The 26,713-nt window shown below is 45.6% G+C and overlaps 1 protein-coding gene across 7 annotated transcripts in view; it reads left to right on the plus strand.

Annotated features, from left to right (window-relative positions):
• The window catches only part of MORN1 (MORN repeat containing 1), a 401,375-nt gene that overhangs the window by 183,926 nt on the left and 190,736 nt on the right, over positions 1 to 26,713 (plus strand). For all 7 annotated transcript variants that reach the window (XR_013213208.1, XR_013213209.1, XM_077250079.1 and 4 more), the window contains one exon: positions 20,076 to 20,158. Coding sequence is in view for 5 of the 7 variants with exons in the window: in XM_077250079.1 (XP_077106194.1) it covers positions 20,076 to 20,158 (83 nt within the window). In the remaining 2 variants the exon portion in view is untranslated. The remainder of the gene's footprint in view (positions 1 to 20,075; positions 20,159 to 26,713) is intronic.

A 26,713-nucleotide genomic window follows, 5' to 3' on the forward strand; every position in this document is an offset into this window, starting at 1 on the left:
TTCCTATCAGCGTTAGAGTTGATAGTTCAGGGAGCTTTAACAAAGGGAGGAAAAAACAGTGGTGGTCCACGAGAGAAAACATATACTGGCTAAAACTGACCCATAGGTGGAGAAAATTGATGTAGGCTCGCTACAGAGATGATGATTTTCTGGTTTGGAAGGGAACAGTGGACTCAACCGTAGCCCCATTGATCTGAGGTTCACATAGGAGTATGGCTCTATTTGTGTGCTGTTACTAGATGTTGAGATCATAAAGGGGGAAGGAGGGAGCCTCGAAACACGCACCTACAGGAAACCAACAGCCAGCAATTCCCTGTTCAGCTGGTACCGTCTGGAACCTTTAAGGAGTGGAATACCCAAGGGGCAGTTTTTAACGCTATGTCGGAAGTGTTCAGATGATGCAACATTTGTTAGGCAGGCTAGGGAACTGAGGCGGAGGTTTCTACAGACGGTCTACCAAAATAAGGTCCTCCATCAAGCATACCAGGAAACTAAATCTAGGAAAAGTATGGAGTTCCTTGTTCCTACCCCAAAACCTGATATGGAAAGCATCACCAAATTTATTACAAGGTACTTGAATGAAGTATCAACACTAAGATCCATTCTGGAAAAAAATGGCCTATTCTGATGGATAGTAATATCAGTGACAAACTGGGTCATTACCCACACGTCACATACAGGAGCAGTAAATCATTGAAAAATAGGCTAGTACTTAGCCATTTTTCAGAACCAAGACAAATATCCTCATTAAACTCTGGAGTTAAGGGCTGCTTTAGGTGCGGCAGGTGTATGGCTTGTTCCTTTGTTACTTGTTTATTACTTACTGCAAAGTCAAAAGTTTACATACACTAAGGCTACTATGCCTTTAAACAATTCTGGACTGCCCATATGGTGATGTCATGTGTTTGGAAGCTTCTGGTTTTCTTTTTGAGCAACATCTGAGTTAATTAGAGACACACCTGTGGATGTATTTTAATGCACGCATGAAACACACTGCGTCTGTCACGCCGCAGCTATGCAGGTAGATGCATGCTCCACTAGATGGCAGTAGAGTGGAGGGAAGACTGCAACACTTGCCAGAGCAGACCTGCAGCGCTGCAGTGAGGCCACCACTAGGTGGCAACAGGGTAGTCAAACAAGCTGTGTCAAAACCTGAAAAGGAATGTAGTAGCAAGGGGAAAATCAACTCCGAGTCAGAGACGCTCCAGAGGGTCAATACCAGACAGAAGCAGAAGTACCAGGAGCAAAAGACAGAGTCAAGGCCGAATCGTTGTTCCAGAGAGTCCAAACACGGAGGGAAAACACTGAGTTGGAACGGCGGGAAGGGAATGAACAGACACGGAAACAGTCAGGAATCACATGGGGACAAATAGGGATATAAACAAAGTCAGCTACTCATGCTGTAGGCAGAAGCTATAACTGACACCTCCTGCAGGATGCAGCGGAGATAAATAGCAAACCTGAGACCAGACTGAGGCTGAGAAAAGTTAACCCCTGATGATCAGACGGGGAAAAGGGAAGACAGGACTCAAAACCCGGTCTGGATCATGACAGCTTCTTTGTGTAGCATCATGGGAAAGTCTCAAGAAATCAGCCAAGATATCAGGAAGAGAATTGTGGACTTGCACAAGTCTGGCTCATCCTTGGGTACAATTTCAAGATACCTGAAGGTGCCTCGTTCACCTGTACAACCTGTATTCTGATTTCATGTCAGATATTGAAAAAAACATGCATATGTATCTTTGTATACAGTGTATGTAAACTTCTAGTATACATTCTATATATGCCGGTGACTAATCCATAGCACACTTGTGACATCGTCACCTTTCTTTTAAAGTTTCGCAAGATTAGATTACATGAGAGACAGTGCTGAGCTAAACCAAGCGTTACTAGACGTGACAGAATCGTCAGTGATACACTTGATGCGCTCATTGAATTTCAGCTATCATCCTTGAACACTGTACGTTGCTTTCAATCATAACCGTGTTATCTCAGTCGGATACAGATTTGCGCTCTCATGAATCTTAGGTAACGCTTCCCAGTCCTCCTGATCTGTCAGCCACAACTAAGAACATCACAGGTAGCTTAGAAGACGTGGACAGGTTCATAGGTGATCGCACAGAAACGCTCCAGAAAATTGGAACCGAATATCATGGAGTGTTCAGGGGCTTCAAAGTGTAAAGGTGACTGCGGATCTGGAGATTTTTATAGTTTTTATATATTACATTGGCTTTCATTTCATACATTGGCGGAGGTTTTTCCATACTAACCAAACAACTTTGATGATTTTACATGTCATAAGGACCTTGCCCCCCGTCCTCCCTGTATAAATTGTTTAGATGCAGTAATGATCAGATGTGTGTAACCTCACGTTAGCTGCTAGATTATGGATCCATGGAGTGCAGATTCGCCCCCCATAGAAGCCCATTCTGTACCTCTCTGTGCTCCCGATTTCATATGGAGGCTTCTTCTCAATTATTCTTATGGAATCCGCGCTCCTTCTGGTGCCGTATAAGGAATCATTCACACGTCTGATTTTTCCTTGTAAGAGAGAAACGGACCGATTATTCTGATCAGACTTGGATTACAGTTTGATCCAATGGTTATCAGTTTTTCGCGTACGAGAAGAAATTTTTAACCAAATTTTCTCCACCTTGTCCTTTCTGACACACCGCGAAAATTGTCCCGCATTCCGATGTCATCCAAGAGCGGTCTGGTTTTTTCACAGACCCATTGACTTGCATGGCCGATTTTGATGCAAACCTTGTATCAAAATTGGTCATGTCTCCACTATTTTCCACTGACTTCTCGGTCCGCAAAAAATCACAGACAGACGAATGGCCCCATATACTATCACAGGTAATAATGCTTATCCTTCAAAATCACAGATAGCAATCAATCGAGAAAATTGTACATCTGATTTAACCCTAATACAGGGATATTCCACATTGTTTCTAGAGAAGAATAAAGTCCAACCTGAGCACACAATTTACCAGCACCTAGACTGCCGGCGGGTCCGTAATATGGGACCATAGTGCCCCCTGCTTTCTTTTCCGCCCATGCCTATTCCACTGAGACAAAAGTGTTCACCAGGTTGACTTATTGCAAGAGAAAGTAGTAATTTTTCTAATTTATCAATGCTCCAATTCAATAAGACTTGTGATCCAAGATCCGCTGAAGAAATTCATTAAGAGACGTGCACCTCCGAATGAATTTGGAGCATCTTTCCTTTTCCATGCGCTAGTGTCGATCATGTACCCCACTCATGGGCTGGAGTACATTCATGTCTTAATTCACCCCACTTTTCTGGTCCCGCTTGGCCATACCCCACCTCCTGCTAAGCTCCGGCCTCTTTTCATAAAGTGTCATAGCTGGCGTTAAAAATTGGCAAATGTTGCAAAGTTTATGCAAAGTTTTAAACAGTTTTATATCAGATTTCTAGCTCAACTGTTTGATTAATCAGCCCCTATGGATTTCAGTCTCTAATCTTTTTCCAGATCTCTAATTGATGTCAATGAATGGAAGCATTCTTGTTTATATTCAGAGACTTAAAGGGAATCTGTCACCCCAAAATTTGCCTATAAGCTAAGGCCACTGCCATTAGGGGCTTATCTACAGCATTCTGTAATGCTGTAGATAAGCCCCCAATGTAACCTGAAAGATAAGAAAAACAGGTTATATTATACTCACCCAGGGGCGATCCCGCTGCGGTCCGGTCCGATGGGTGTCGCGGTCCGGGTCCAGCGCCTCCCATCTTCATACGATAATGTCCTCTTCTTTTCTTCCTGCTGTGGCTCCGGCGCAGGCATACTGATTTGCCCTGTTGAGGGCAGAGCAAAGTACTGCAGTGCGCAGGCGCCGGGCCTCTCTGACCTTTCCCTGCACCTGCGCACTGCAGTACTTTACGCTGCCCTCAACAGGGCAGACAAAGTACGCCTGCACAGGAGCCGCAGCAGGAAGAAAAGAAGAGGACGTCATTGTATAAGATGGGAGGCCCCGGACCCGGACCACGACGCCCATCGGACCGGACCGCAGCAGGACCGCCCCTAGGTGAGTATAATCTAACCTCTTTTTCTTATCTTTCAGGTGACATCGGGGGCTTATCTATAGCATTACAGAATGCTGTAGATAAGCCCCTGATGCCGGTGGCTTTAGCTTATAGGCAAATTTTGGGGTGACAGATTCCCTTTAAAGCGCACCCTGATCATATTCTATTGACACAGTGAAAGGCTTGATAAAGGGCTAGAGGTGATAACTTACGCATAGATTGGGGACCACCTACCCTGAAATGCCCCGTTTGAATGGTGCAATGACTGCACATGCGCATCTCTCCTCTATTCATTGTCTATGGGACCACTGGACAATGTCGATCTCTGTACTCCGCTGTTTCTAGCAATTCCATGGACAATTAATAGAACCGTGTAGCTCTTGCACCGCCATCGTGCCATTCAAGCAGGCACTCTTATTCTCGAGTATCCAGCAGTGGGACCACCAGCAATCAGCAAGTTATCTATTCACTGCATAGGTGATAACATTGTATTAATGGAAAAATTATTTAAAGAGTACCGGTACTTTTAAATTTTTATTCCATAAATCAATAATACACATGAAAATAAGCAACTTTTTATTATGCCTTATCAGATAAATCTACTTCTGTCTACGTCTGGATTTATTTTTCACTCTCAATTCATGGGCAAAATCTGTATTCAGTGAAAAGAGACTTTCCCATTACTGAGATAGGAAATAATAGTTGGTGCTTATAAAATTCTATAGAGAGGGGAGGAGCTGGAGGCAAAGACAAACATTCTACTGCAATGATGGGATGGAGGAGGAACTAGAGGAAGAAACAGATATTCTGCTGCAAGTTCTCCTGAAATGATGGGAGGGAGGATGATCTAGAGGAAGAGACAGATATTCTGCTGCAAGTTCTCCTGAAATGATGGGAGGGAGGAGGAGACAGATATTCTGCTGCAAGTTCTCCTGAAATGAGGGGTGGGAGGTGGAGCTAGAGACAGACATTCTGCTGCAAGTTCTCCTGAAATGAGGGGAGGGAGGATGATCTAGAGGAAGAGACAGATATTCTGCCGCAAGTTGTTAGGGGTCGAGTTCCCGCCTCTGCACAGGGGGAATCTCGGGCCATCTCCGCTGCGGTCTCCCATTCTTCTCCTGCCGCAGTGGAGCCTGCTCAGCGGAGACGTCGGTCCCAGCGTCTCGCTCAGTCTGACTCAGTCTGTGCATAGGGTTACTGCTGCTTTTCCAGGTTCTGTCATTGAAGCCAGTGCTGGGCAGCGGCGAGCAGATGCTTTTGGGACTAAGTCCTGCTTTTCTCCTTCTGAGCATGCCCAGGGTAAGATCTCTCATTGGAGATCGAGGGTCCAATGCTTGGATACTGCAGCAAAGCCCATTGGTTCTCCAGGAAGGTCCTGAAGGTGCTCAGTCTCTGTGGCAGCCTCTCATTGGTCCTTCTAGGAAGGTCTTGTACTTGCTGCAGCTATATAAGGTTCGCATGGCCGAAAGGCCATGCGCTAGTATCAATGCATCTTATGAGTTTTGCGCCAATGTGGTCACGCTTGTGTGGATTCAGGGACCCAGCTGAAATAAGCCACTTAGAATACCGGCACCTCCGGTGAGGAGATTGTGTGTATGTGCAGCGCCCCAGGGTCCTGGTCGTTGCAGTACTGACGCTCCGCCACTAAGGGGAGTGATGGTACGTCTGATGGCACTAAAGGAGTTCACCTGACCAGGTATCACAGTCACACATTATACTTCACACTCTGGCCACCAGGGGGAGCAAAGGGTTCTATGTATTAGGCCACTCCTCACAATCTGGTAAAACTGGGGGTTGGATAGGAAGTTAGTGAGAAGCTGACTGGGTTTTGCCCAGGCAACATCCTGTGAGAGAGGGAGTTCCTGGGAAGATTCAGGGGGGTCTCTGTCAGGGGTGGGATCCTGACAGTGGCCTAGCGAAAAGGACAGAACGTTACGGAGCCGCGCCTGCACCTGCGGTGGCATCTTAAGAAAGGACACGAAGCGAGGTTTATTGTGGAGAAGTGAGAAACGAGATCACAGCACAAAGGAGAATAGAACCGGTAGGAGTCGTGCCTTAAGATCATGGCAACATCCTACTGAGGCACGTAGCCGGTGGCCGGAACGCCGAGGAAGTATTGGGCTCCAAGCATTACTTCAAACAGCGGCAGGACAGTTAACTTTAGGTTGGCTGTCTCACCTAAATCACCTAAGCAGACAACGGAGGCAATTGTGGGAGAGGGGTGTCTCTAGGGTCCCAGAATAACTCCAGGCCTACCCCGTCATACGGGTGCGTCCTAGCCAAATCATCTGGGGGACGGAGAGAAAGAACATCAGAAACAGAAACAACAGTTGTGAGGACTATCCCGTGGTGCTCAGCAGGGAGGTACTACAACACACAGGCGCTAGAAGGTAGGCACTGATTTCCACCTGCAAAGGGAACTCTGGATGTGCCTTCGGACCGGCCGGTCTCAGCCAGCCCTGTTAGCAGTGCTCTGGATTGCGGATCCTGAAGCCTTCAGTAAAGAGGTAAAGAGACTGCAACCCTGTGTCCTCGTTATTCATCGCACCTTGCACCACGCACCATCATCACACCTTTCATTGGACACCCCTTAGCAGGGTCACGGACCGGGTTTAGCCACCGTGACAACCCCAGGACCGAGACAGAGAGGCCCGGTACCGAGTACCCCGCGGCCCTGCGTCTGGGGGCGCTCCATATGGTTTCAGGGCCCCGGCTGAAATAAGCCACCTAGAATACCGGCTCCTCCGGTGAGGAGATTGTATGTTTGCCTCCTTGACTGCATGACCACAAGCTGCTATCTGCTCAGCAGTTACTGTGTATTCCTGTGGAGTTTAACAGGACACAGTCCTTTCTTTATAGCGACTCTGTGATGCAACAGATATCGCTTCTACCGCCATATAGTGCCGCTGTTTGCCAGCAGCAGGTTCTTTTCCTGCACGGTGGACCCCGGGCTGCGAACGCACCAAATAACATCTCTATATTTACTCGGTGCGTTCCGCCAGCCCTAATAGTATACTAGCGCAAGGGTCTGGCTGGTAAATGGCGGATGATCAGCGTCTACAGCGGTACATCCAGCAGCTGGAGGGTAGGTTGGCGGCTCTTGAGCGCACAACCTCAGCTGTGAATGTTACCGCAGTCGCTACTCAGGCTGCCAGTGTAGCTGCAGCCAGTTTGTCCTCTGGCACCCCTGCTCCGACTTTATCCCGTCTCCTGCTTCCAGACAAGTTTGCTGGTGACAGTAAGCTATGTCGGGGATTCGTGAGTCAGTGCTCCATACATCTTGAGCTCCTGGATGCACGTTTTCCTACGGAACGGGCGAAAATGGGATTTATTTTATCCCTTTTGTTGGGCAGGGCATTGGAGTGGGCAACGCCGCTATGGGAGCGTAATGATCGTGTGGTGCAGAGTGCTCCTCTCTTCCTGGACGCTCTGAAACAGGTCTTTTTGGGACCTCGTGTCACCCACGATACCGAGCTCCAATTGTTGTCAATAGCACAGGGTTCGTCCATGGTCAGCTAGTTCGCCGTCCAATTTCGGACTCTGGTCTCTGAGCTGGAATAGCCGGATAAAGTCCGTATTCCAGTGTTCTGGAAAGTACTGGCTGACCATGTTAAGGATGCCTTGGCCACCAGGGAGATTCCCGCCACACTGGAGGAGCTCATTACTATATCTACCCGCATCGACCTCCGTTTTAACGAGCGGAGGTTAGAGCAAACCCAGTGTAGGCAGAGGTTTCGGCTGGCTCCCACCTTCGCCAGACCTCTAGAATCTTCCGTTTAGGCGGGCGACTCCCATGAGGCCATGGAGGTTTCTCGAGCGGGACCTAAGTCTCGGACCGGTCGAGTACCCGTGGTTTGTAGAAATTGCCAACAACAAGGACATTATGCAAATAAATGTCCACGGCGGTCGGGTAAACGATCGCGTCTAGTAACCATTGGAGGAGGTTCACTAGACACAGTGGTGTTTTCCTCCAAGCTGTCCTTCAAAGGGACAATCATGTTAGGCTCATCCTCTCTAACAGTCGAGCTTTGTGTGGACTCTGGAGCAGAGGGGAATTTCATGTCCTCTGCTTTTGCTCTGCGCCATGCGATACCTCTGGTGATGCTCGCCAAACCGGTGACTGTTAGAGTAGTGAATGGGTCGACACTTCCCTCACAAATCACACATCAGACTGTCCCTTTCACGTTATCTATGTCCCCTTTCCACCAGGAGTTTATTTCCCTTCTTGTTCTTCCCGAGGGAATGGACGAGATTCTGCTGGGAATACCCTGGCTCTGTTTCCACTCCCCACATATTGAGTGGACCTCTGGGAGGATATTGGGTTGGAGTGATTCATGTAAGGGCAGATGTGTGAGGGAGTGTGTTCAGGTTTCCTCTACTGAGATACCCGCAGATCTCTCTTCCCTTCCCAAGTCCTATTGGTCCTATGCAGACGTCTTCTCCAAAAAGGCTGCGGAGACCCTTCTGCCTCACCGTCCCTATGACTGTCCTATTGATCTCTTTCCTGGAGCAGAACCTCCTCGGGGACGGGTCTATCCCCTCTCTCTCCCAGAAACGGAGGCTATGTCCCAATACATCCAGGAGAATTTGGCAATAGGGTTCATTAGGAAGTCAGTGTCACCTGCAGGGGCGGGGTTTTTCTTCGTGCAGAAGAAGAACGGAGAATTACATCCTTGCATAGATTACAGGGGTCTTAACGCCATCACCGTTAAGAATAAATACCCGTTGCCCCTGATTTCTGAGCTCTTTGATAGGCTATGGGGAGCAAGGGTATTTACCAAATTAGATCTGCGGGGTGCTTATAACCTGATTCGCATCCGTGAGGGGGACGAATGGAAGACGGCGTTTAATACCAGGGATGGGCACTATGAGTATCTGGTGATGCCCTTCGGGCTCTGTAATGCCCCAGCCGTTTTCCAAGACTTTGTCAACGATATCTTCCGGGATATGCTCTCCACCTCGGTAGTAGTCTATCTGGATGATATTCTCTTCTTCTCTCCAGATATTGACTCCCACCGGAGAGATGGTGGCAGAGTCTTCGACCTCTTACGGGCAAACTCCCTCTATGCAAAGTTGGAGAAGTGTATGTTTGAGCAGGAGTCTTTACCTTTCCTGGGCTATATCATCTCCGCCCAGGGATTGGCTATGGATCCTGCCAAACTACAGGCTGTGATGGACTGGCAAGAACCCCATTCTCATAAAGCAGTGCAGCGCTTTATGGGGTTCATAAATTACTATTGTCAGTTCATTCCCCACTTCTCAACTTTGGTAGCTCCCTTGGTAGCCCTCACCAAGAAGGGAGCAAATCCCAAATTGTGGTCTGAAGAGGTCTCCAAGGCTTTTTCTTCTATTAAGTCTCATTTTGCTAGCGCTCCCATCCTAAATCGTCCCGATGTTGATAAGCCGTTTATAATGGAGGTGGATGCCTCATCCATTGGTGCAGGAGCAGTCCTCTTCCAAAAGGATGCTCAAGGTCGGATGCATCCTTGCTTCTTCTTCTCCAAGACCTTCACACCAGCGGAGAGGAATTATTCCATCGGGGACAGGGAGTTGCTAGCAATGAAGTTAGCCTTCTCGGAGTGGAGACATCTTTTGGAGGGGGCTCGCTTTCCCTTCCAGGTCTTCACGGACCTCAAAAATTTGGTTTATTTACAAACAGCCCAGCGGCTAAATTCTCGTCAGGCCAGATGGTCCTTGTTCTTCTCCCGGTTCCACTTCAACCTCCATTATTCATGCTGACGCCCTCTCTCACTCCATTGTATCATCATGAGGAAGGGGAGCCTCGGCTTATTGTCCCTTCTGAGAGCTTGAGAACCGTAGCTCCGGTTTCGATAGAGTCTGTGCCTCCGGGCAAGACTTTTGTACCCATTAATTTGGGACCGGAGGTTCTCTCTTGGGCTCATTCGTCCAGGGTGGGTGGACACTTTGGGACAAAGAGGACATCTGAGCTGCTGGCGAGGACGTACTGGTGGCCACATATGGTCCGTGACGTCGGAGATTATATTCGGGCGTGTGTCTCCTGCGCCAAAAATAAGTCTCCTTGACAACAGCCAGCTGGGTTACGCTATCCCTTGCCAGTGGCAGACAGGCCCTGGGAGATGGTCTGGATGGACTTTGTGGTGGGTTTGCCCAAGTCTCGTGGCTGTACCATCATTTGGGTTCTCACCGATCATTTTTCTAAAATGGTGCATTTGGTGCCGCTTCCACGGCTACCTTCTGCACGGGCCTTGGCAGCGTTGTTCATAAAACACATCTTCCGCCTACACGGTATGCCGGACAAAATTGTCAGTGACCGGGGTCCCCAGTTTGCGTCTCGGTTCTGGAGAGAGCTTTGTCGTCTTCTCAGCATTGAGTTGAATCTCTCTTCCGCATATCATCCTGAGACGAATGGGTTGGTAGAAAGGGCCAACCAGACCTTGGTCACATATCTGCGACATTTTGTCTCAGCCAGGCAGGATGACTGGGCTTCCCTGCTACCATGGGCGGAGTTTGCGCTGAACAACGCCGTAGCCGACTCCACTGGACAAACCCCATTCCTCCTTAACTATGGTCAGCATCCACGGGTACCTGTGCCTATGCCCGTGTCTTCCGCTGACTCCAGGGTGGCAGACTGGGCTGTGGAGGCACGGGATATTTGGGACTGCACTCAGGATGCCATTCGGACCTCCAAGGAGAGAATGAGGTCCTCCGGCGATGCACATCGGCGCCCCGCTCCGACCTTTGCTCCTGGCGACTTGGTGTGGCTCTCCACCCGTAACATCAGGCTGCGAGTTGAGTCCACTAAGTTTGCACCTCGCTACTTGGGCCCTTTCAAGGTTCTTGAACAGGTTAACCCTGTGGTCTACCGTTTAGCTCTTCCACCACGCCTGGGTATCACTGACACCTTTCATGTGTCCCTCTTGAAACCCGTATACATGTCTCGGTTTTCCGAGTCATCTGCCGGGACATCGGGTTCGTCTATGGACGATTACGAGGTGAATGCTATTTTGGGGTGCAAGGTGGTACGTGGCAAAAATTTATTTGCTGGACTGGAAGGGTTATGGTCCTGAGGACAGGTACTGGGAGCCTGCTGAGCACATTCAGGCTCCGCAGCTCATTGCTGCCTTCGAGCGTAGCGAGGTCCAAGGAGGGGGGGCCTAGGAGGGGGGGTTAATGTTAGGGGTCGAGTTCCTGCCTCTGCACAGGGGGAATCTCGGGCCATCTCCGCTGCGGTCTCCCATTCTTCTCCTGCTGCAGTGGAGCCTGCTCAGCGGAGACGTCGGTCCCAGCATCTCGCTCAGTCTGACTCTGTGCAAAGGGTTACTGCTGCTTTTCCAGCTTCTGCCATTGAAGCCAGTGCTGGGCAGCGGTGAGCAGATGCTTTTGGGACTAAGTCCTGCTTTTCTCCTTCTGAGCATGCCCAGGGTAAGATCTCTCATTGGAGATCGAGGGTCACATGCTTGGATACTGCAGCAAAGCCCATTGGTTCTCCAGGAAGGTCCTGAAGGTGCTCAGGCTCTGTGGCAGTCTCTCATTGGTCCTTCTAGGAAGGTCTTGTACTTGCTGCAGCTATATAAGGTTCGCATGGCCGCACGACCATGCGCTAGTATCAATGCATCTTATGAGTTTTGCGCCAATGTGGTCACGCTTGTGTGGATTCAGGGACCCGGCTGAAATAAGCCACTTAGAATACCGGCTCCTCCGGTGAGGTGATTGTATGTTTGCCTCCTTGACTGCGTGACCACAAGCTGCTATCTGCTCAGCAGTTACTGTGTATTCCTGTGGAGTTTAACAGGACACAGTCCTTTCTTTATAGCGACTCTGTGAAGCAACACAGATCGCTTCTACCGCCATATAGTGCCGCTGTTTGCCAGCAGCAGGTTCTTTTCCTGCACGGTGGACCCCGGGCTGCGAACACACCAAATAACATCTCTATATTTACTCGGTGCGTTCCGCCAGCCCTAACACAAGTTTTCCTGAAATGATGGGAGGGAGGAGGAGGTAGAGGCAGACACAGACATTCTGCTGCAAGTTCTCCTGAAAAGATGGGAAGGAGGAGGAGGTAAAGGCAGACACAGACATTCTGTTGCAAGTTCTCCTGAAAAGATGGGAAGGAGGAGAAGGTAGAGGCAGACACAGACATTCTGTTGCAAGTTCTCCTGAAATGAGGGGAGGGAGGAGGATCTAGAGGAAGACAGATATTCTGCTGCAAGTTCTCCTGAAATGAGGGGAGGGAGGAGGATCTAGAGGAAGAGACAGATATTCTGCTGCAAGTTCTCATGAAATGAGGGGAGGGAGGAGGAGCTAGAGGAAGAGACAGATATTCTGCTGCAAATTCTTCTGAAATGAGGGGAGGGAGGAGGATCTAGAGGAAGAGACAGATATTCTGCTGCAAGTTCTCCTGAAATGATGGGAGGGAGGAGGATCTAGAGGAAGAGACAGACATTCTGCTGCAAGTTCTCCTGAAATGAGGGGAGGGAGGGAGGGGGATCTAGAGGAAGAGACAGATATTCTGCTGCAAATTCTCCTGAAATGATGGGAGGGAGGAGGATCTAGAGGAAGAGACTAATATTCTGCTGCAAGTTCTCCTGAAATGATGGGAAGGAGGAGGAGGTAGAGGAAGAGACAGATATTCTGCTGCAAGTACTTCTGAAACAACAGTTAACAAAAACTCATTAGCACAAACTGTTATCTCCTATCTCAGTAATGGGGAAAATAGCTGAAGATGGATTTTACCCACTAGTTGAAAATTTTGAGACTGAATGATGAGTACAGGAGGAGAAAGAAGCGGATTTCTCTGATAAGATATATTGCAAAGTTTCTTATTTTCCTTTGTACTTTTGATTTATGAACAAAAGAACGGAAACGATGGTTACTCTTTAAAGTGGTTGTCCGACCTTAGGCTACAAGTCTGTAGTCACTCTATCTGACTGCAGGTTTGTGAATCCTCACATCACACTGTGAAGATTCACCAGCGAAGAATGCGGCGGAGGCGTGCTTGCAAGCATGCCATTTGCATTCTTCCTGCCACATTATGACTAGACATGTCTGGCCTTGCTCAAAACTCTGGCATTGAGTAAGGCTGTGCATGTCTAGTTGGAATGTGGCAAGAAGGTTGCAAATCACATACTTGTGGTGATGCACCCACCATTTCTGGGAGAATCCTCACCACGCGCGCAATGTGAGGATTCACACGCCTGCAGTCACATAGTCACTGCAGACTTGTAGCCTAAGGCCAGACAACCCTTTAAGATCAGAAGAGCATCTACAAAGGGCAAGATTCACATTGGCATTTTATTTACCATTCTAGAAAAAAAGTGCAGTGGGGTAAAGTGCATTAAATGAATTAAAAGACCGACACCTTCTACTACCCCTGGCAAAAATTATGGAATCACCGGCCTTGGAGGATGTTCATTCAGCTGTTTAATTTTGTAGAAAAAAAAGCAGATCACAGACATGGCACAAAACTACAGTCATTTCAAATGGCAACTTTCTGGCTTTAAGAAACACTAAAAGAAATCAAGAACAAAAAATGTGGTAGTCAGTAATGGTTACTTTTTTTAACCAAGCATAGGGGAAAAATTATGGAATCACTCAATTTTGAGGAAAAAATTATGGAATCATGAAAAACAAACAAACACAAAAACACTCCAACACATCAATAGTATTTTGTTGCACCACCTCTGGCTTTTATAACAGCTTGCAGTTTCTGAGGCCTGGACTTAATGTCACACAGGACTCTTCATCAATCTGCCTCCAACTTTCTCTGATTGCTGTTGCCAGATCAGCTTTGCAGGTTGGAGCCTTGTCATGGACCATTTTCTTCAACTTCCACCAAAGATTATCAATTGGATTGAGATCCGGACTATTTGCAGGCCATGACATTGACCTCACGTGTCTTTTTTCAAGGAATGTTTTCACAGTTTTTGCTCTATGGCAGGATGCATTATCATCTTGAAAAATGATTTCATCATCCCCAAACATCCTTTCAATTGATGGGATAAGAAAAATGACACATTTACAATAGGGTTGATGATGCAAACGGTCACACCTAGTGAGGGGGATATCTGCCACTGCAGGTCTCCCATTTATACTTTTGAATTATAAGATTATTTATAAGAGATCCCACTCTTCAATATTTATCATGAGATTCCCCTGATGATTCCCCCTTATTGGGGAGGAAACGCGTAGGGAAAAATACATATACTTCTTGAGAGGTGGTGGGTACCCCAAACAGCATATATTTGGGGACTGTCCTTGTCAGGACGGGAGCAATGCAGGGGCGTGACAGGAAAGAATAGACATCCTCTTCCCCCTGCTTTTTAACACAACTAGGTACATATCTTTGCTCCTGTTCATTATGGAATCGATATGGGACAACAAGATTTGGTGAGTGTTGTGATTTTGCTTTTTGCTCCCTCTAGTGGTCATTAGTGATTTGACTCTGGAGCTTCTGTCTTTTCCTATATCCTCACCTGGGCCGTTAGTTCAGGGGCGTTGCTATATAAGCTCCCTGGACCTTCAGTTCAATGCCTGGCATCGTTGAAATCAGAGCTAATCTGTTGTGTTCTTGTCCTATGATCCTGGTTCCTGTATTTCAAGCTAAGTCTGCTTCCTTGCTTTTTGCTTTTGTTTTGTTTGGTATTTTTGTCCAGCTTGTTCCAATCTGTATCCTGACCTTTGCTGGAAGCTCTAGGGGGCTGGTGTTCTCCCCCCGGACCGTTAGACGGTTCGGGGGTTCTTGAATCTCCAGCGTGGATTTTTATAGGGTTTTTGTTGACCAGATAAGTTATCTTGCTATATTCTGCTATTAGTAAGCTGGCCTCTCTTTGCTGAACCTGGTTCATTTCTGTGTTTGTCATTTCCTCTTACCTCACCGTTATTATTTGTGGGGGGCTTGTATCTTGCTTTGGGGTCCCTTTCTCTGGAGGCAAGAGAGGTCTTTGTTTTCTTCTCCTAGGGGTAGTTAGATTCTCCGGCTGGCGCGAGTCATCTAGCGATCACCGTAGGCATGATCCCCGGCTACTTCTAGTGTTGGCATTAGGAGTAGCTATTTGGTCAACCCAGTTACCACAGCCCTATGAGCTGGATTTTTGAATCTCGCAGACTTACACGTTCCTCTGAGACCCTGTCCACTGGGGTCATAACAGTAGCAGAAGGGGAAAAAATGAACCCCAAAAAGGGAACCTTCTGTACACCAAAAAGACACTTTGAGCCCTTGACAAACAAAGAATTTTCACGCAAAATTTTAAAGACCATCCTGACCTGCTCCACATGCGAGTCCCAATTATCAGAAAAAAACAGAATATCATCCAGATAAACGATCAAAAATTTATCCAGATAGTTCCGGAAAATGTCATGCATAAAGGACTGAAAAACTGAAGGGGCATTAGAGAGCCCAAAAGGCATCACCAAGTACTCAAAATGACCTTCGGGCGTATTGAATGCGGTTTTCCATTCATCCCCTTGCTTAATGCGCACAAGGTTGTACGCACCACGAAGGTCTATCTTGGTAAACCACTTGGCACCTTTAATCCGGGCAAACAAGTCAGACAACAGCGGCAAAGGATACTGAAATTTGACAGTGATCTTATTTAAAAGCCGATAGTCAATACAAGGCCTCAAAGATCCGTCCTTTTTAGCCACAAAAAAGAATCCCGCACCAAGAGGGGAAGAAGACGGACGGATGTGTCCTTTCTCCAGAGACTCCTTGATATATGAACGCATAGCGGTATGTTCAGGTATCGACAGATTAAACAGTCTTCCCTTAGGAAATTTACTGCCTGGAATCAAATCTATTGCACAGTCACATTCCCTATGAGGAGGCAATGCACTGGACCTGGACTCGCTAAAGACATCCTGATAATCAGACAAATACTCAGGAACTTCCGAAGGCGTAGAAGAAGCAATAGACACAGGCAGGGAATCCTCATGAATACCACGACAGCCCCAACTAGACACTGACATAGCCTTCCAGTCAAGGACTGGATTATGGGTCTGTAACCATGGCAGCCCCAAAACAACCAAATCATGCATTTTATGTAGAACGAGAAAACGTATCACCTCGCGGTGTTCAGGAGTCATGCACATGGTAACCTGTGTCCAATACTGCGGTTTATTTTCTGCTAATGGCGTAGCATCAATACCCCTAAGAGGGATAGGATTTTCTAATGGTTCAAGAATAAAACCACAGCGCTTAGCAAATGAGAGATCCATAAGACTCAGGGCAGCACCTGAATCTACAAACGCCATGACAGGATAAGATGACAGTGAGCAAATCAAAGTTACAGACAGAATAAACTTAGGATGCAAATTACCAACGGTGACAGGACTAACAACCTTAGATATACGTTTAGAGCATGCTGAGATAACATGTGTAGAATCACCACAGTAGTAGCACAAGCCATTCCGGCGTCTATGAATTTTCCTCTCATTTCTAGTCAGGATTCTATCACATTGCATCAAATCAGGTGTCCGTTCAGACAACACCATGAGGGAATTTGCGGTTTTTCTATCACATTGCATCACATCAGGTGTCTGTTCAGACAACAACATGAGGGAATTTGCGGTTTTGCGCTCCCGCAACCGCCGGTCAATTTGAATAGCCAGGGACATGGTATCATTCAGACCTGTGGGAATGGGAAAACCCACCATAACATTCTTAATGGCCTCAGAAAGGCCATTTCTAAAATTAGCGGCCAGTGCACACTCGTTCCAATGTGTCAGCACGGACCATTTCCGAAATTTTTGGCAATACACCTCAGCCTCGTCCTGGCCCTGAAACATAGCCAGCAAGGCTTTCTCTGCCTGAATCTCAAGATTGGGTTCCTCATAAAGTAAACCGAGCGCCAGAAAAAACGCATCAATATCAGCCAATGCCGGATCTTCCTGTGTCGTTTGCTATCCACAACGTGTTTCATAGGTCCTTGTTGCGGCGGTACGTTGTGCCTGTGGTTCCTTCTGCTGAGCCTCCTGCTCCGGTGTTGGTTGAGGGCGAGTTGGAGTACGTGGTGGAGAAGATCTTGGATTCTCGTCTCTCCAGGCGGAGGCTTCAGTACCTGGTCAAGTGGAAGGGCTATGGTCAGGAAGATAATTCCTGGGTGGTCGCCTCTGATGTTCATGCGGCCGATTTAGTTTGTGCCTTTCACGCCGCTCGTCCTGATCGCCCTGGTGGTCGTGGTGAGGGTTCGGTGACCCCTCACTAAGGGGGGGGTACTGTTGTGATTTTGCTTTTTGCTCCCTCTAGTGGTCATTAGTGATTTGACTCTGGAGCTTCTGTCTTTTCCTATATCCTCACCTGGGCCGTTAGTTCAGGGGCGTTGCTATATAAGCTCCCTGGACCTTCAGTTCAATGCCTGGCATCGTTGAAATCAGAGCTAATCTGTTGTGCTCTTGTCCTATGATCCTGGTTCCTGTATTTCAAGCTAAGTCTGCTTCCTTGCTTTTTGCTTTTGTTTTGTTTGGTATTTTTGTCCAGCTTGTTCCAATCTGTATCCTGACCTTTGCTGGAAGCTCTAGGGGGCTGGTGTTCTCCCCCCGGACCGTTAGACGGTTCGGGGGTTCTTGAATCTCCAGCGTGGATTTTTATAGGGTTTTTGTTGACCAGATAAGTTATCTTGCTATATTCTGCTATTAGTAAGCTGGCCTCTCTTTGCTGAACCTGGTTCATTTCTATGTTTGTCATTTCCTCTTACCTCACCGTTATTATTTGTGGGGGGCTTGTATCTTGCTTTGGGGTCCCTTTCTCTGGAGGCAAGAGAGGTCTTTGTTTTCTTCTCCTAGGGGTAGTTAGATTCTCCGGCTGGCGCGAGTCATCTAGCGATCACCGTAGGCATGATCCCCGGCTACTTCTAGTGTTGGCGTTAGGAGTAGCTATTTGGTCAACCCAGTTACCACAGCCCTATGAGCTGGATTTTTGAATCTCGCAGACTTACACGTTCCTCTGAGACCCTGTCCACTGGGGTCATAACAGGTGAGACCAAACCAATTTTTAATTGAGCACTGTTGAGCACGCGCACTTTGTCTTTGTTTTTTGTTTTTGTGTCATATGTGGATGGTCCAGAATCCATTTTTATGGTTACCAATAAAGGTTATATTTTATTGACATGTAGATAGGACCCTCAGAGCTAGATTACCTAGGTAAGAAAAGTGTCCAAAATATCAACATAAACTTGTTCATTTATTGAAGATGTAATGACAGCCATCTCCCCAGTGCCTTTACCTGACATGCAGCCCCATATCATCAATGACTGTGGAAATTTACATCTTCTCTTCAGGCAGTCATCTTTATAAATCTCATTAGAACGGCACCAAACAAAAGTTCCAGCATCACCTTGCCCAATGCAGATTCGCGATTCATCACTGAATATGACTTTCATCCAGTCATCCACAGTCCACGATTGCTTTTCCTTAGCCCATTGTAACCTTGTTTTTTTCTGTTTAGGTGTTAATGATGGCTTTCGTTTAGCTTTTCTGTATGTAAATCCCATTTCCTTTAGGCGGTTTCTTACAGTTCGGTCACAGACGTTGACTCCAGTTTCCTCCCATTCGTTCCTCATTTGTTTTGTTGTGCATTTCCTGTTTTGGAGACATATTGCTTTAAGTTTCCGGTCTTGACGCTTTGTTGTCTTCCTTGTTCTACCAGTATGTTTGCCTTTAACAACCTTCCCATGTTGTTTGTATTTGGTCCAGATTTTAGACACAGCTGACTGTGAACAACCAACATCTTTTGCAACATTGCGTGATGATTTACCCTCTTTTAAGAGTTTGATAATCCTCTCCTTTGCTTCAATTGACATCTCTCATGTTGAGCCATGATTCATGTCGGTCCACTTGGTCCAACAGCTCTCCAAGGTGTTTCAACTAGCGGCGGATACCGCGTTGAGGCATACCAGCTATAAACCGCACATGGGCTACGTGTTAATTCAAGCACTCCCATTTCATTAGACGCCTCTATATATCTTAAATAATAACAGTACTACTCAATTGAATTATCTGGCTCTTGCGGCTATAATATATATTACACAGTTCTTCTTTATGCCTTTGGCATTTACACTTCCTATTATACCTTAGTGGACATATAACCTTATACCGAGTTATCAGCAAGCTACCTACACTAGTTGCAGTGTTTTTCCAAACCTAGAACACCAGGCCCATACACGATACTCCTTTCTGGTGTCATACCTGGGCAACTACTATTCCCAGACAGGTCCACTTGAAACCATAATCTAGGACCTACTCCTTAATTAGAGACATCCTCCATCCTCAATATCTAAAGCAGTCGGTTTACTGAAGAAGGTCTAATGTCTGACCGAAACGTTTAATTTTGGACTGCCATCTGAATTAAAAATCATCACTATTTACTAAGTTGAGTGCCAAGTTACTTATCTATCCTTTTTAGATGTAGACTAACAAATAGATCTAATTTGATGCAGGTGTTATTTTGAGTATTTACAAGGTGATTCCATAATTCTTTTCTCAGAATTGAGTGATTCCATAATTTTCCCCCTATGCTTGGTTAAAAAAGTAACCATTACTGACTACCACATTTTTTGTTCTTGATTTCTTTTAGTGTTTCTTAAAGCCAGAAAGTTGCTATTTGAAATGACTTTAGTTTTGTGCCATATCTGTGATCTGCTTTTTTTCTACAAAATTAAACAACTGAATGAACATCCTCCAAGGCCGGTGATTCCATATTTTTTGCCAGGGATTGTAATCATTTTGGACTGCCTAAAAGTCAGAAAATAAAATCTACCCCTGTTATGATCAAGTGTAAATTTACACTAAAAAAATGCGGTATCTTCTGACTTTCATTTTAAGAAATTTCCTTAAACCCCGAGACTCAGTCCTCCACCTTGTGATCATATCCAAATTGATAACTTTCTTTTTGTGCAATTTTGGCAGACCCGATGTTTTGCAACAATTTTTGGAGGCCGAGTTTTACTTGCGCAAATACAGTGATAAATGCGTGCGAAAATATATAAAAATGTCATATGGCCTTTCATCTGTCGATCTCTGTGATTTACATCTGGATTTCTTTACATTTCAGCCTAGAAAAAAAACAAGTGGAAAAATGACTGGTGAAAAAACTGAGAAAATGACAGTCTCACAGGAGAAGATTGAAGACAGCAGGTAGGTGTGAATCAGTATTTCTGTCGCTCAGCTGGATCCGCTTCCCCTCTTTTGTTGTGCATGCTTTCCCTGAAGCAAGACAGACTTCTTGCAGAGTCTTCTATTCTGGGAAATCACGGAATGTCCTTCCCCCAAACCAATCAGTTCTCCCCTGCAAATCGCGGTAGGAATCCTTCTGGCATGCAAAGGGTGAATTCCTAGACAGAGCTGCCTGCGCCTCTAATTATGTCCTTATTATTATGGCTGCTGATATTATATAATGTATTTTGTATCATTTGTGCCTGGAACGTAAAATCATTTTTAGTAGAAACGTTGTCAATATATAAATAAAATATCAATTAAAAGGTAAAGATTTAGAACGTTTACAAAATACCAAAAACTAGCGGTAAATATAATCCCTAGAGTCATCCTCTAATTTATTTTCTACCCAGCGGAGGTGGCAGCTATGGAACAAGAACAAGAGTTGTCATCCAGCCTCCCCAGACTTGGCAAATTTACTCATTCCCAGAGTGAGGGTATTTTTCAAGAAAAATGCCCTCCAGGAAATATTTGGGGGGTTTTGGAGGCTTTTTTCCCCCTAAAGTCTTTTTTTGTAATGGTTTTGGATTTTTTTGTTCCATCTTAGTAACATAGTAACATAGTTATTAAGGTTGAAGGAAGACTTTAAGTCCATGTAGTTCAACCCATAGCCTAACCTAACATGCCCTAACATGTTGATCCAGAGGAAGGCAAAAAAAACCCCATGTGGCAAAGAGTAAGCTCCACACTGGGGAAAAAAATTCCTTCCCGACTCCACATACGGCAGTCAGACTAGTTCCCTGGATCAACGCCCTATCAAGGAATCTAGTATATATACCCTGTAACATTATACTTTTCCAGAAAGGCATCCAGTCCCCTCTTAAATTTAAGTAATGAATCACTCATTACAACATCATACGGCAGAGAGTTCCATAGTGTCACTGCTCTTACAGTAAAGAATCCGCGTCTGTTATTATGCTTAAACCTTCTTTCCTCCAGACGTAGAGGATGCCCCCTTGTCCCTGTCTCAGGTCTATGATTAAAAAGATCATCAGAAAGGTCTTTGTACTGTCCCCTCATATATTTATACATTAAAATAAGATCACCCCTTAGCCTTCGTTTTTCCAAATTAAATAGCCCTAAGTGTAATAACCTATCTTGGTATTGCAGACCCCTCAGTCCTCTAATAACCTTGGTCGCTCTTCTCTGCACCCGCTCTAGTTCAGCTATGTCTTTCTTATACACCGGAGACCAGAACTGTGCACAGTATTCTAAGTGTGGTCGAACTAGTGACTTGTATAGAGGTAAAATTATGTTCTCCTCATGTGCATTTATGCCTCTTTTAATGCATCCCATTATTTTATTTGCTTTATCATCCACCCATACACCCAGGTCTTTTTCATTGACGGTTTTGCCCAGAGTTTTAGAATTAAGCACATAGTTATACATCTTATTACTTCTACCCAAGTGCATGACCTTACATTTATCCCCATTAAAGCTCATTTGCCATTTATCAGCCCAAGCTTCTAGTTTACATAAATCATCCTGTAATATAAAATTATCCTCCTATGTATTGATTACCCTGCAGAGTTTAGTGTCATCTGCAAATATTGAAATTCTGCTCGGTATGCCCCCTACAAGGTCATTAATAAATATGTTAAAAAGAAGAGGGCACAATACTGACCCCTGTGGTACCCCACTGCTAACCGCGACCCAGTCCGAGTGTGCTCCGTTAATAACCACCCTTTGTTTCCTATCCCTGAGCCAGCTCTAACCCACTTACACATATTTTCCCCTATCCCCATTATTCTCATTTTATGTATCAACCTTTTTTGTGGCACCGTACCAAAAGCTTTTGAAAAGTCCATATACACTACGTCCACTGGGTTCTCTTGGTCCAGTCCGGAACTTACCTCTTCATAGAAGCTGAGCAGATTAGTCTGACAGGAACGGTCCCTAGTAAACCCGTGCTGATATTGGGTCATGAGGTTATTCCTCTTCAGATACTCCAGTATAGCATCCCTTAGAAAGCCCTCCAGGATTTTACCCACAGTAGAGGCTAAGCTTACTGGCCTATAATTACCGAGTTCAGTTTTTGTCACCCTTTTTGAATATTGGCACCACATTTGTTATACGCCAGTCCTGTGGTACAGACGCTGTTATCATGGAGTCTTTAAAGATTAAAAATAATGGTCTATCAATGACTATACTTAGTTCCTGCAGTACTCGGGGGTGTATCCCATCCGGGCCCGGAGATTTGTCAATTTTAGTGATTTTTAGACGCCGCCGTACTTCCTGCTGGGTTAAGCAGGTGACACTTAATGGGGAATTTTTGTTATCAGTGATCATATTGTCTGCCATGGGATTTTCTTGTGTAAATACTGATGAGAAAAAGTCATTTAGCATATTGGCTTTTTCCTCATCCTCATCCACCATTTCACCCAGACTATTTTTAAGGGGGCCAACACTATCATTTTTTAGTTTCTTACTATTTATGTAGTTAAAGAATATTTGGGGATTATTTTTACTCTCTCTGGCAATGAGTCTCTCTGTCTCAATCTTAGCTGCCTTGATTTGCTTTTTACAGAATTTATTTAATTTTCTGTATTTATTTAATGCCTCCTCACTACCTACTTCCTTTAATTCTCTAAATGCTTTCTTTTTGTCACTTATTGCGCCCCTTACAGCTCTATTTAGCCATATTGGTTTCCTCCTATTCCTAGTATGTTTATTCCCATACGGTATATACTGTGCACAGGTCCTATCCAGGATGCTAATAAACGTCTCCCATTTTCTTTGTGTATTTTTATGTCTCAGGATATCGTCCCAGTTAATTGCACTAAGATCCTCTCTTATCCGTTGGAAATTTGCCCTCCTGAAGTTTAGTGTCCGTGTAACCCCTCTATTACACATCTTATTAAAGGATACATGAAAACGTATTATTTTGTGATCACTATTCCCCAAGTGACCCCCTGTTGTGAATTCTGTTCTTGGGCTCCCTCCGGTGGTTGCTTGTGATAGTGCAGTTGTCTCTGGGTTGTAATCCGGGCAGGTGTTTCTGCTGATTGCAGCTCTATTCGGTATTTAGGTGTGCTGGATTCATTAGTCAGTGCCAGTTGTCCATTGTTCTTGGAGGGTTTACATCCCTGTCTGGTTCCTTCTGCTCTGCTGCCAATTCAGCCAAGTTAAGTGTCTTGTTTATTTTCCTGCAGCACACATGTAGTGTGCTTTTCAGTTCAGAACAATTTATTGTTTTGTCTTGTCCAGCTTAGACTTGTTTGGATTTTTTCAGTCATGCTGGATTCTCTGGAGATGCAGATATACATTCTATGTCTTTAGTTAGATGTGGAATTTTGGTATTTTCTGCTGTGGATATTTTCAGAGTTTTAATACTGACCGCTTAGTACTCTGTCCTATCCTTTACTATTTAGCTAGAAGTGCCTCTTTTGCTAAATCTTGTTTTCAGCCTGTGTGTGTCTTTACTCTTATATTCACCGTCAATATTTGTGGGGGGCTGCCTATCCTTTGGGGTTTCTGCTCTGAGGCAAGATAGAATTCCCATTTCCATCTATAGGGTTATTTAGTCCTCCGGCTGTGTCGAGGTGTCTAGGATGTGTTAGGTACACCCCACGGCTACTTCTAGTTGCGGTGTCAGTTTAGGGTTGCGGTCTGTACAGGTACCACCTTCTCCAGAGAAGGTCTCATGCGGCTCCAAGGCCACCGGATCATAACAACCCCCAACCCTTATATTTGCTATGCGGGCTGGCCTGTTTGTTAATATTAGGTCTAGCAGTGCCGCCCTTCTTGTTGGGTCCTGAACCAGTTGTGAAAGGTAATTGTCTCTCATAGTTGTCAAAAACCTTTGCTGGAACTGCAGGTTTCTGTTCCCCAATCTATTTCAGGGTAGTTGAAGTCCCCTATAATAATGACTTCTCCTTGAGTCGCAGCTTCATCTATTTGCTTTACGAGGATATTCTCCATTGCTTCCATTATTTTTGGAGATTTATAACAAACCCCTATCAGTAATTTATTATTTTTCCCCCTCCCCTTATCTCCACCCACAGGGACTCTACATTTTCATTAGATTCACCTATATTATCACGCCGGATGGGTTTTAAGGACGATTTTACATATAGACACACCCCTCCCCCTCGCTTATCTGTACGGTCATTTCTGAACAGGCTATAGCCCTGCAAGTTAACAGCCCAGTCATGGCTCTCATCCAGCCATGTTTCAGATATCCCCACCATGTCATAATTATAATCTCTCTGCACCTCTATTCTTTCTTAAATTATTAATTGTTCTAACCCCACCCCCCATGCCACCGCCACCCCCAACTTCCTTATTTGTGCCCAGGTCTCTATCTGCACTATCTTCCCCTCCTATAAATTGAATACCCTCCACCCCAATCCCTAGTTTAAACACTCCTCCAACCTTCTATCCATTTTCTCCCCCAGCACAGCTGCACCTTCCCCATTGAGGTGCAGCCCATCCCTAGCGTAGAGCCTTTAGCCCACTGAGAAGTCGGCCCAGTTCTGCAGGAACCCAAACCCCTCCTTCCTACACCAATTCTTGAGCCACTTATTAACCTCCCTAATCTCCCGTTGCCTCTATGGCGTGGCACGTGGTACAGGCAGTATTTTGGAAAATACCACGTTGGAGGTCCTTGCTTTCAGCTTGCAGCCTAGTTCCCTGAAATCATCTTTAAGGACCTTCCACCTACCTCTAACTTTGTCATTTGTGCCAATGTGCACCATGACCGCTGGGTCCTCACCAGCCCCTCCCAGTAATCTGTCCACCCGATCAGCGATGTGTCAGACTCGGGCGCTAGATAGGCAGCACACCGTTCGACGATCCCTGTCTTTGTGTATCTGTTCCCCTAATAATTGAGTCCCTGGCCTGCCCTGCTCTCCTATTTCCCTCCTTACTGGAGCAGTCACTCCTCCGGCTTTCAGAGGACATGCCTGGCTGCAGCAGTGCTACCCCTGTACTGGCACCCCCCTCATCTGCCAACTTCGCAAACTTATTGGGGTGTACCAGATCAATGACTAGCCTCCCTGGCACTCTTCCCTCTACCCGGCCTTCTGTCACCCAGCTTGCTGCTTCACTGTCCTGCAGCTCCATCCTACCATCCCCCCCCATCTATCCCATTGAGCTTCTGCTCAGTGAGCAGAAGACTCCTTTCCATATTGTCTATGGATCTCAGTGTTCCCAGCTGCACATTTAGATCCAGAATCTGGGTTTTCCAAATGCTCAACGTGCTCACATCTCGCACAGCAGTATGCACCCTCGACCGGCTGATCAAGGACTGCATTCATGTGGCAAGATGTGCACTGGATGGCATTAACAATAGTGGAGCACATTTCCTAATGGGGATTGCACCAGACAGAAGCGTTAAATAAAAATAAATACAAAGTATTAATAAAATACAGACAGCAATTCCTCCCTTGGAAACTCCCTGAACCCTAAGTCACTGAATCACAAGTCACACTTACCGCCGTTCACACTTACGCTCAGGTCACACTCAGCTCGATCACATTCGCTAAGCTGAAGATTTAAAGAGATTCTTTTTTTTTTTCTTTCCCCTCAGCAGCAATCCACCTTGCTGTTCAATGCACTTGACAGTGCAATGAATCCGCCTCAAAGAGTTTTCGATGTCACTTCTTTTTTTTTTCCGTCCCCCAAACCTCATCAGACAAAAACAAAGCTCTCATAAGGTGAAGCCTTTGAAATAAAAAAGGAAAAGCATACAAAGAGCATTTCAAGTGGTTTTTCATGTGGATTTTAAAGCGTGACCCCTTCAAAATTCACTTAAAAAACCCTCTTACCTAAATTTTTCTTGCTGAAAAGAATACCCTAAGTCTATGTGCACATGGCATCTTTCAACCGCCAATTTTTCCTGGGCTGAACCGTTTTAGAACAGGTCCCCTGAACAATGAGCATGTCACTTCTTTTAATGTCTTCTGGAGTTAATAGCTCCACACTTCTGTGCAGTCTAACGTATCTCCAGTGCTTATTTGGGCTGCATGCTCTGGCTGGCATTTCATGTGATCCTGATGACATCATCACATGTACTTCTGCACTTCTATGTTGCTGCCTGATTATGATTGGTCAGTGTATTACAGGAAGCAGAAGTACACGCCCCCCAGTGAAAACTATCTGATAACATCCACTTGGACTTAACTAAAGTTAACTCTTTAGGTGCCAATTTTTTTTACTGCTAGTATCTCCGCAACTGAGAGGCAAAATAAAAAAAGAGAAGATAAATTTCACTCTGAAGCCAGTATTACAGTGTGTGTCTAGCTTCACATGAAGAATTTGGTGAAAGGTCCTACTTTGTGGGGTTAAGACTAGCTGAAGCTTTTTGACATTTTTTCCTTGCACCCCATCTTTCATCTTTCCACAACTTTTGGTTACGATTATTGATTGGTAGAGCCTTTTGGAATAATGCAGATGACAACAATCCAGTTTTAAAGGGGTTTTTGAAATTTATTATAGTTATGACCTCCCCTTAGGCTAACAATATTAGATCGGTTG

The sequence above is a fragment of the Ranitomeya variabilis genome, chromosome 4, assembly GCF_051348905.1.
Source record: "Ranitomeya variabilis isolate aRanVar5 chromosome 4, aRanVar5.hap1, whole genome shotgun sequence".
NCBI lineage: Eukaryota > Metazoa > Chordata > Amphibia > Anura > Dendrobatidae > Ranitomeya > Ranitomeya variabilis.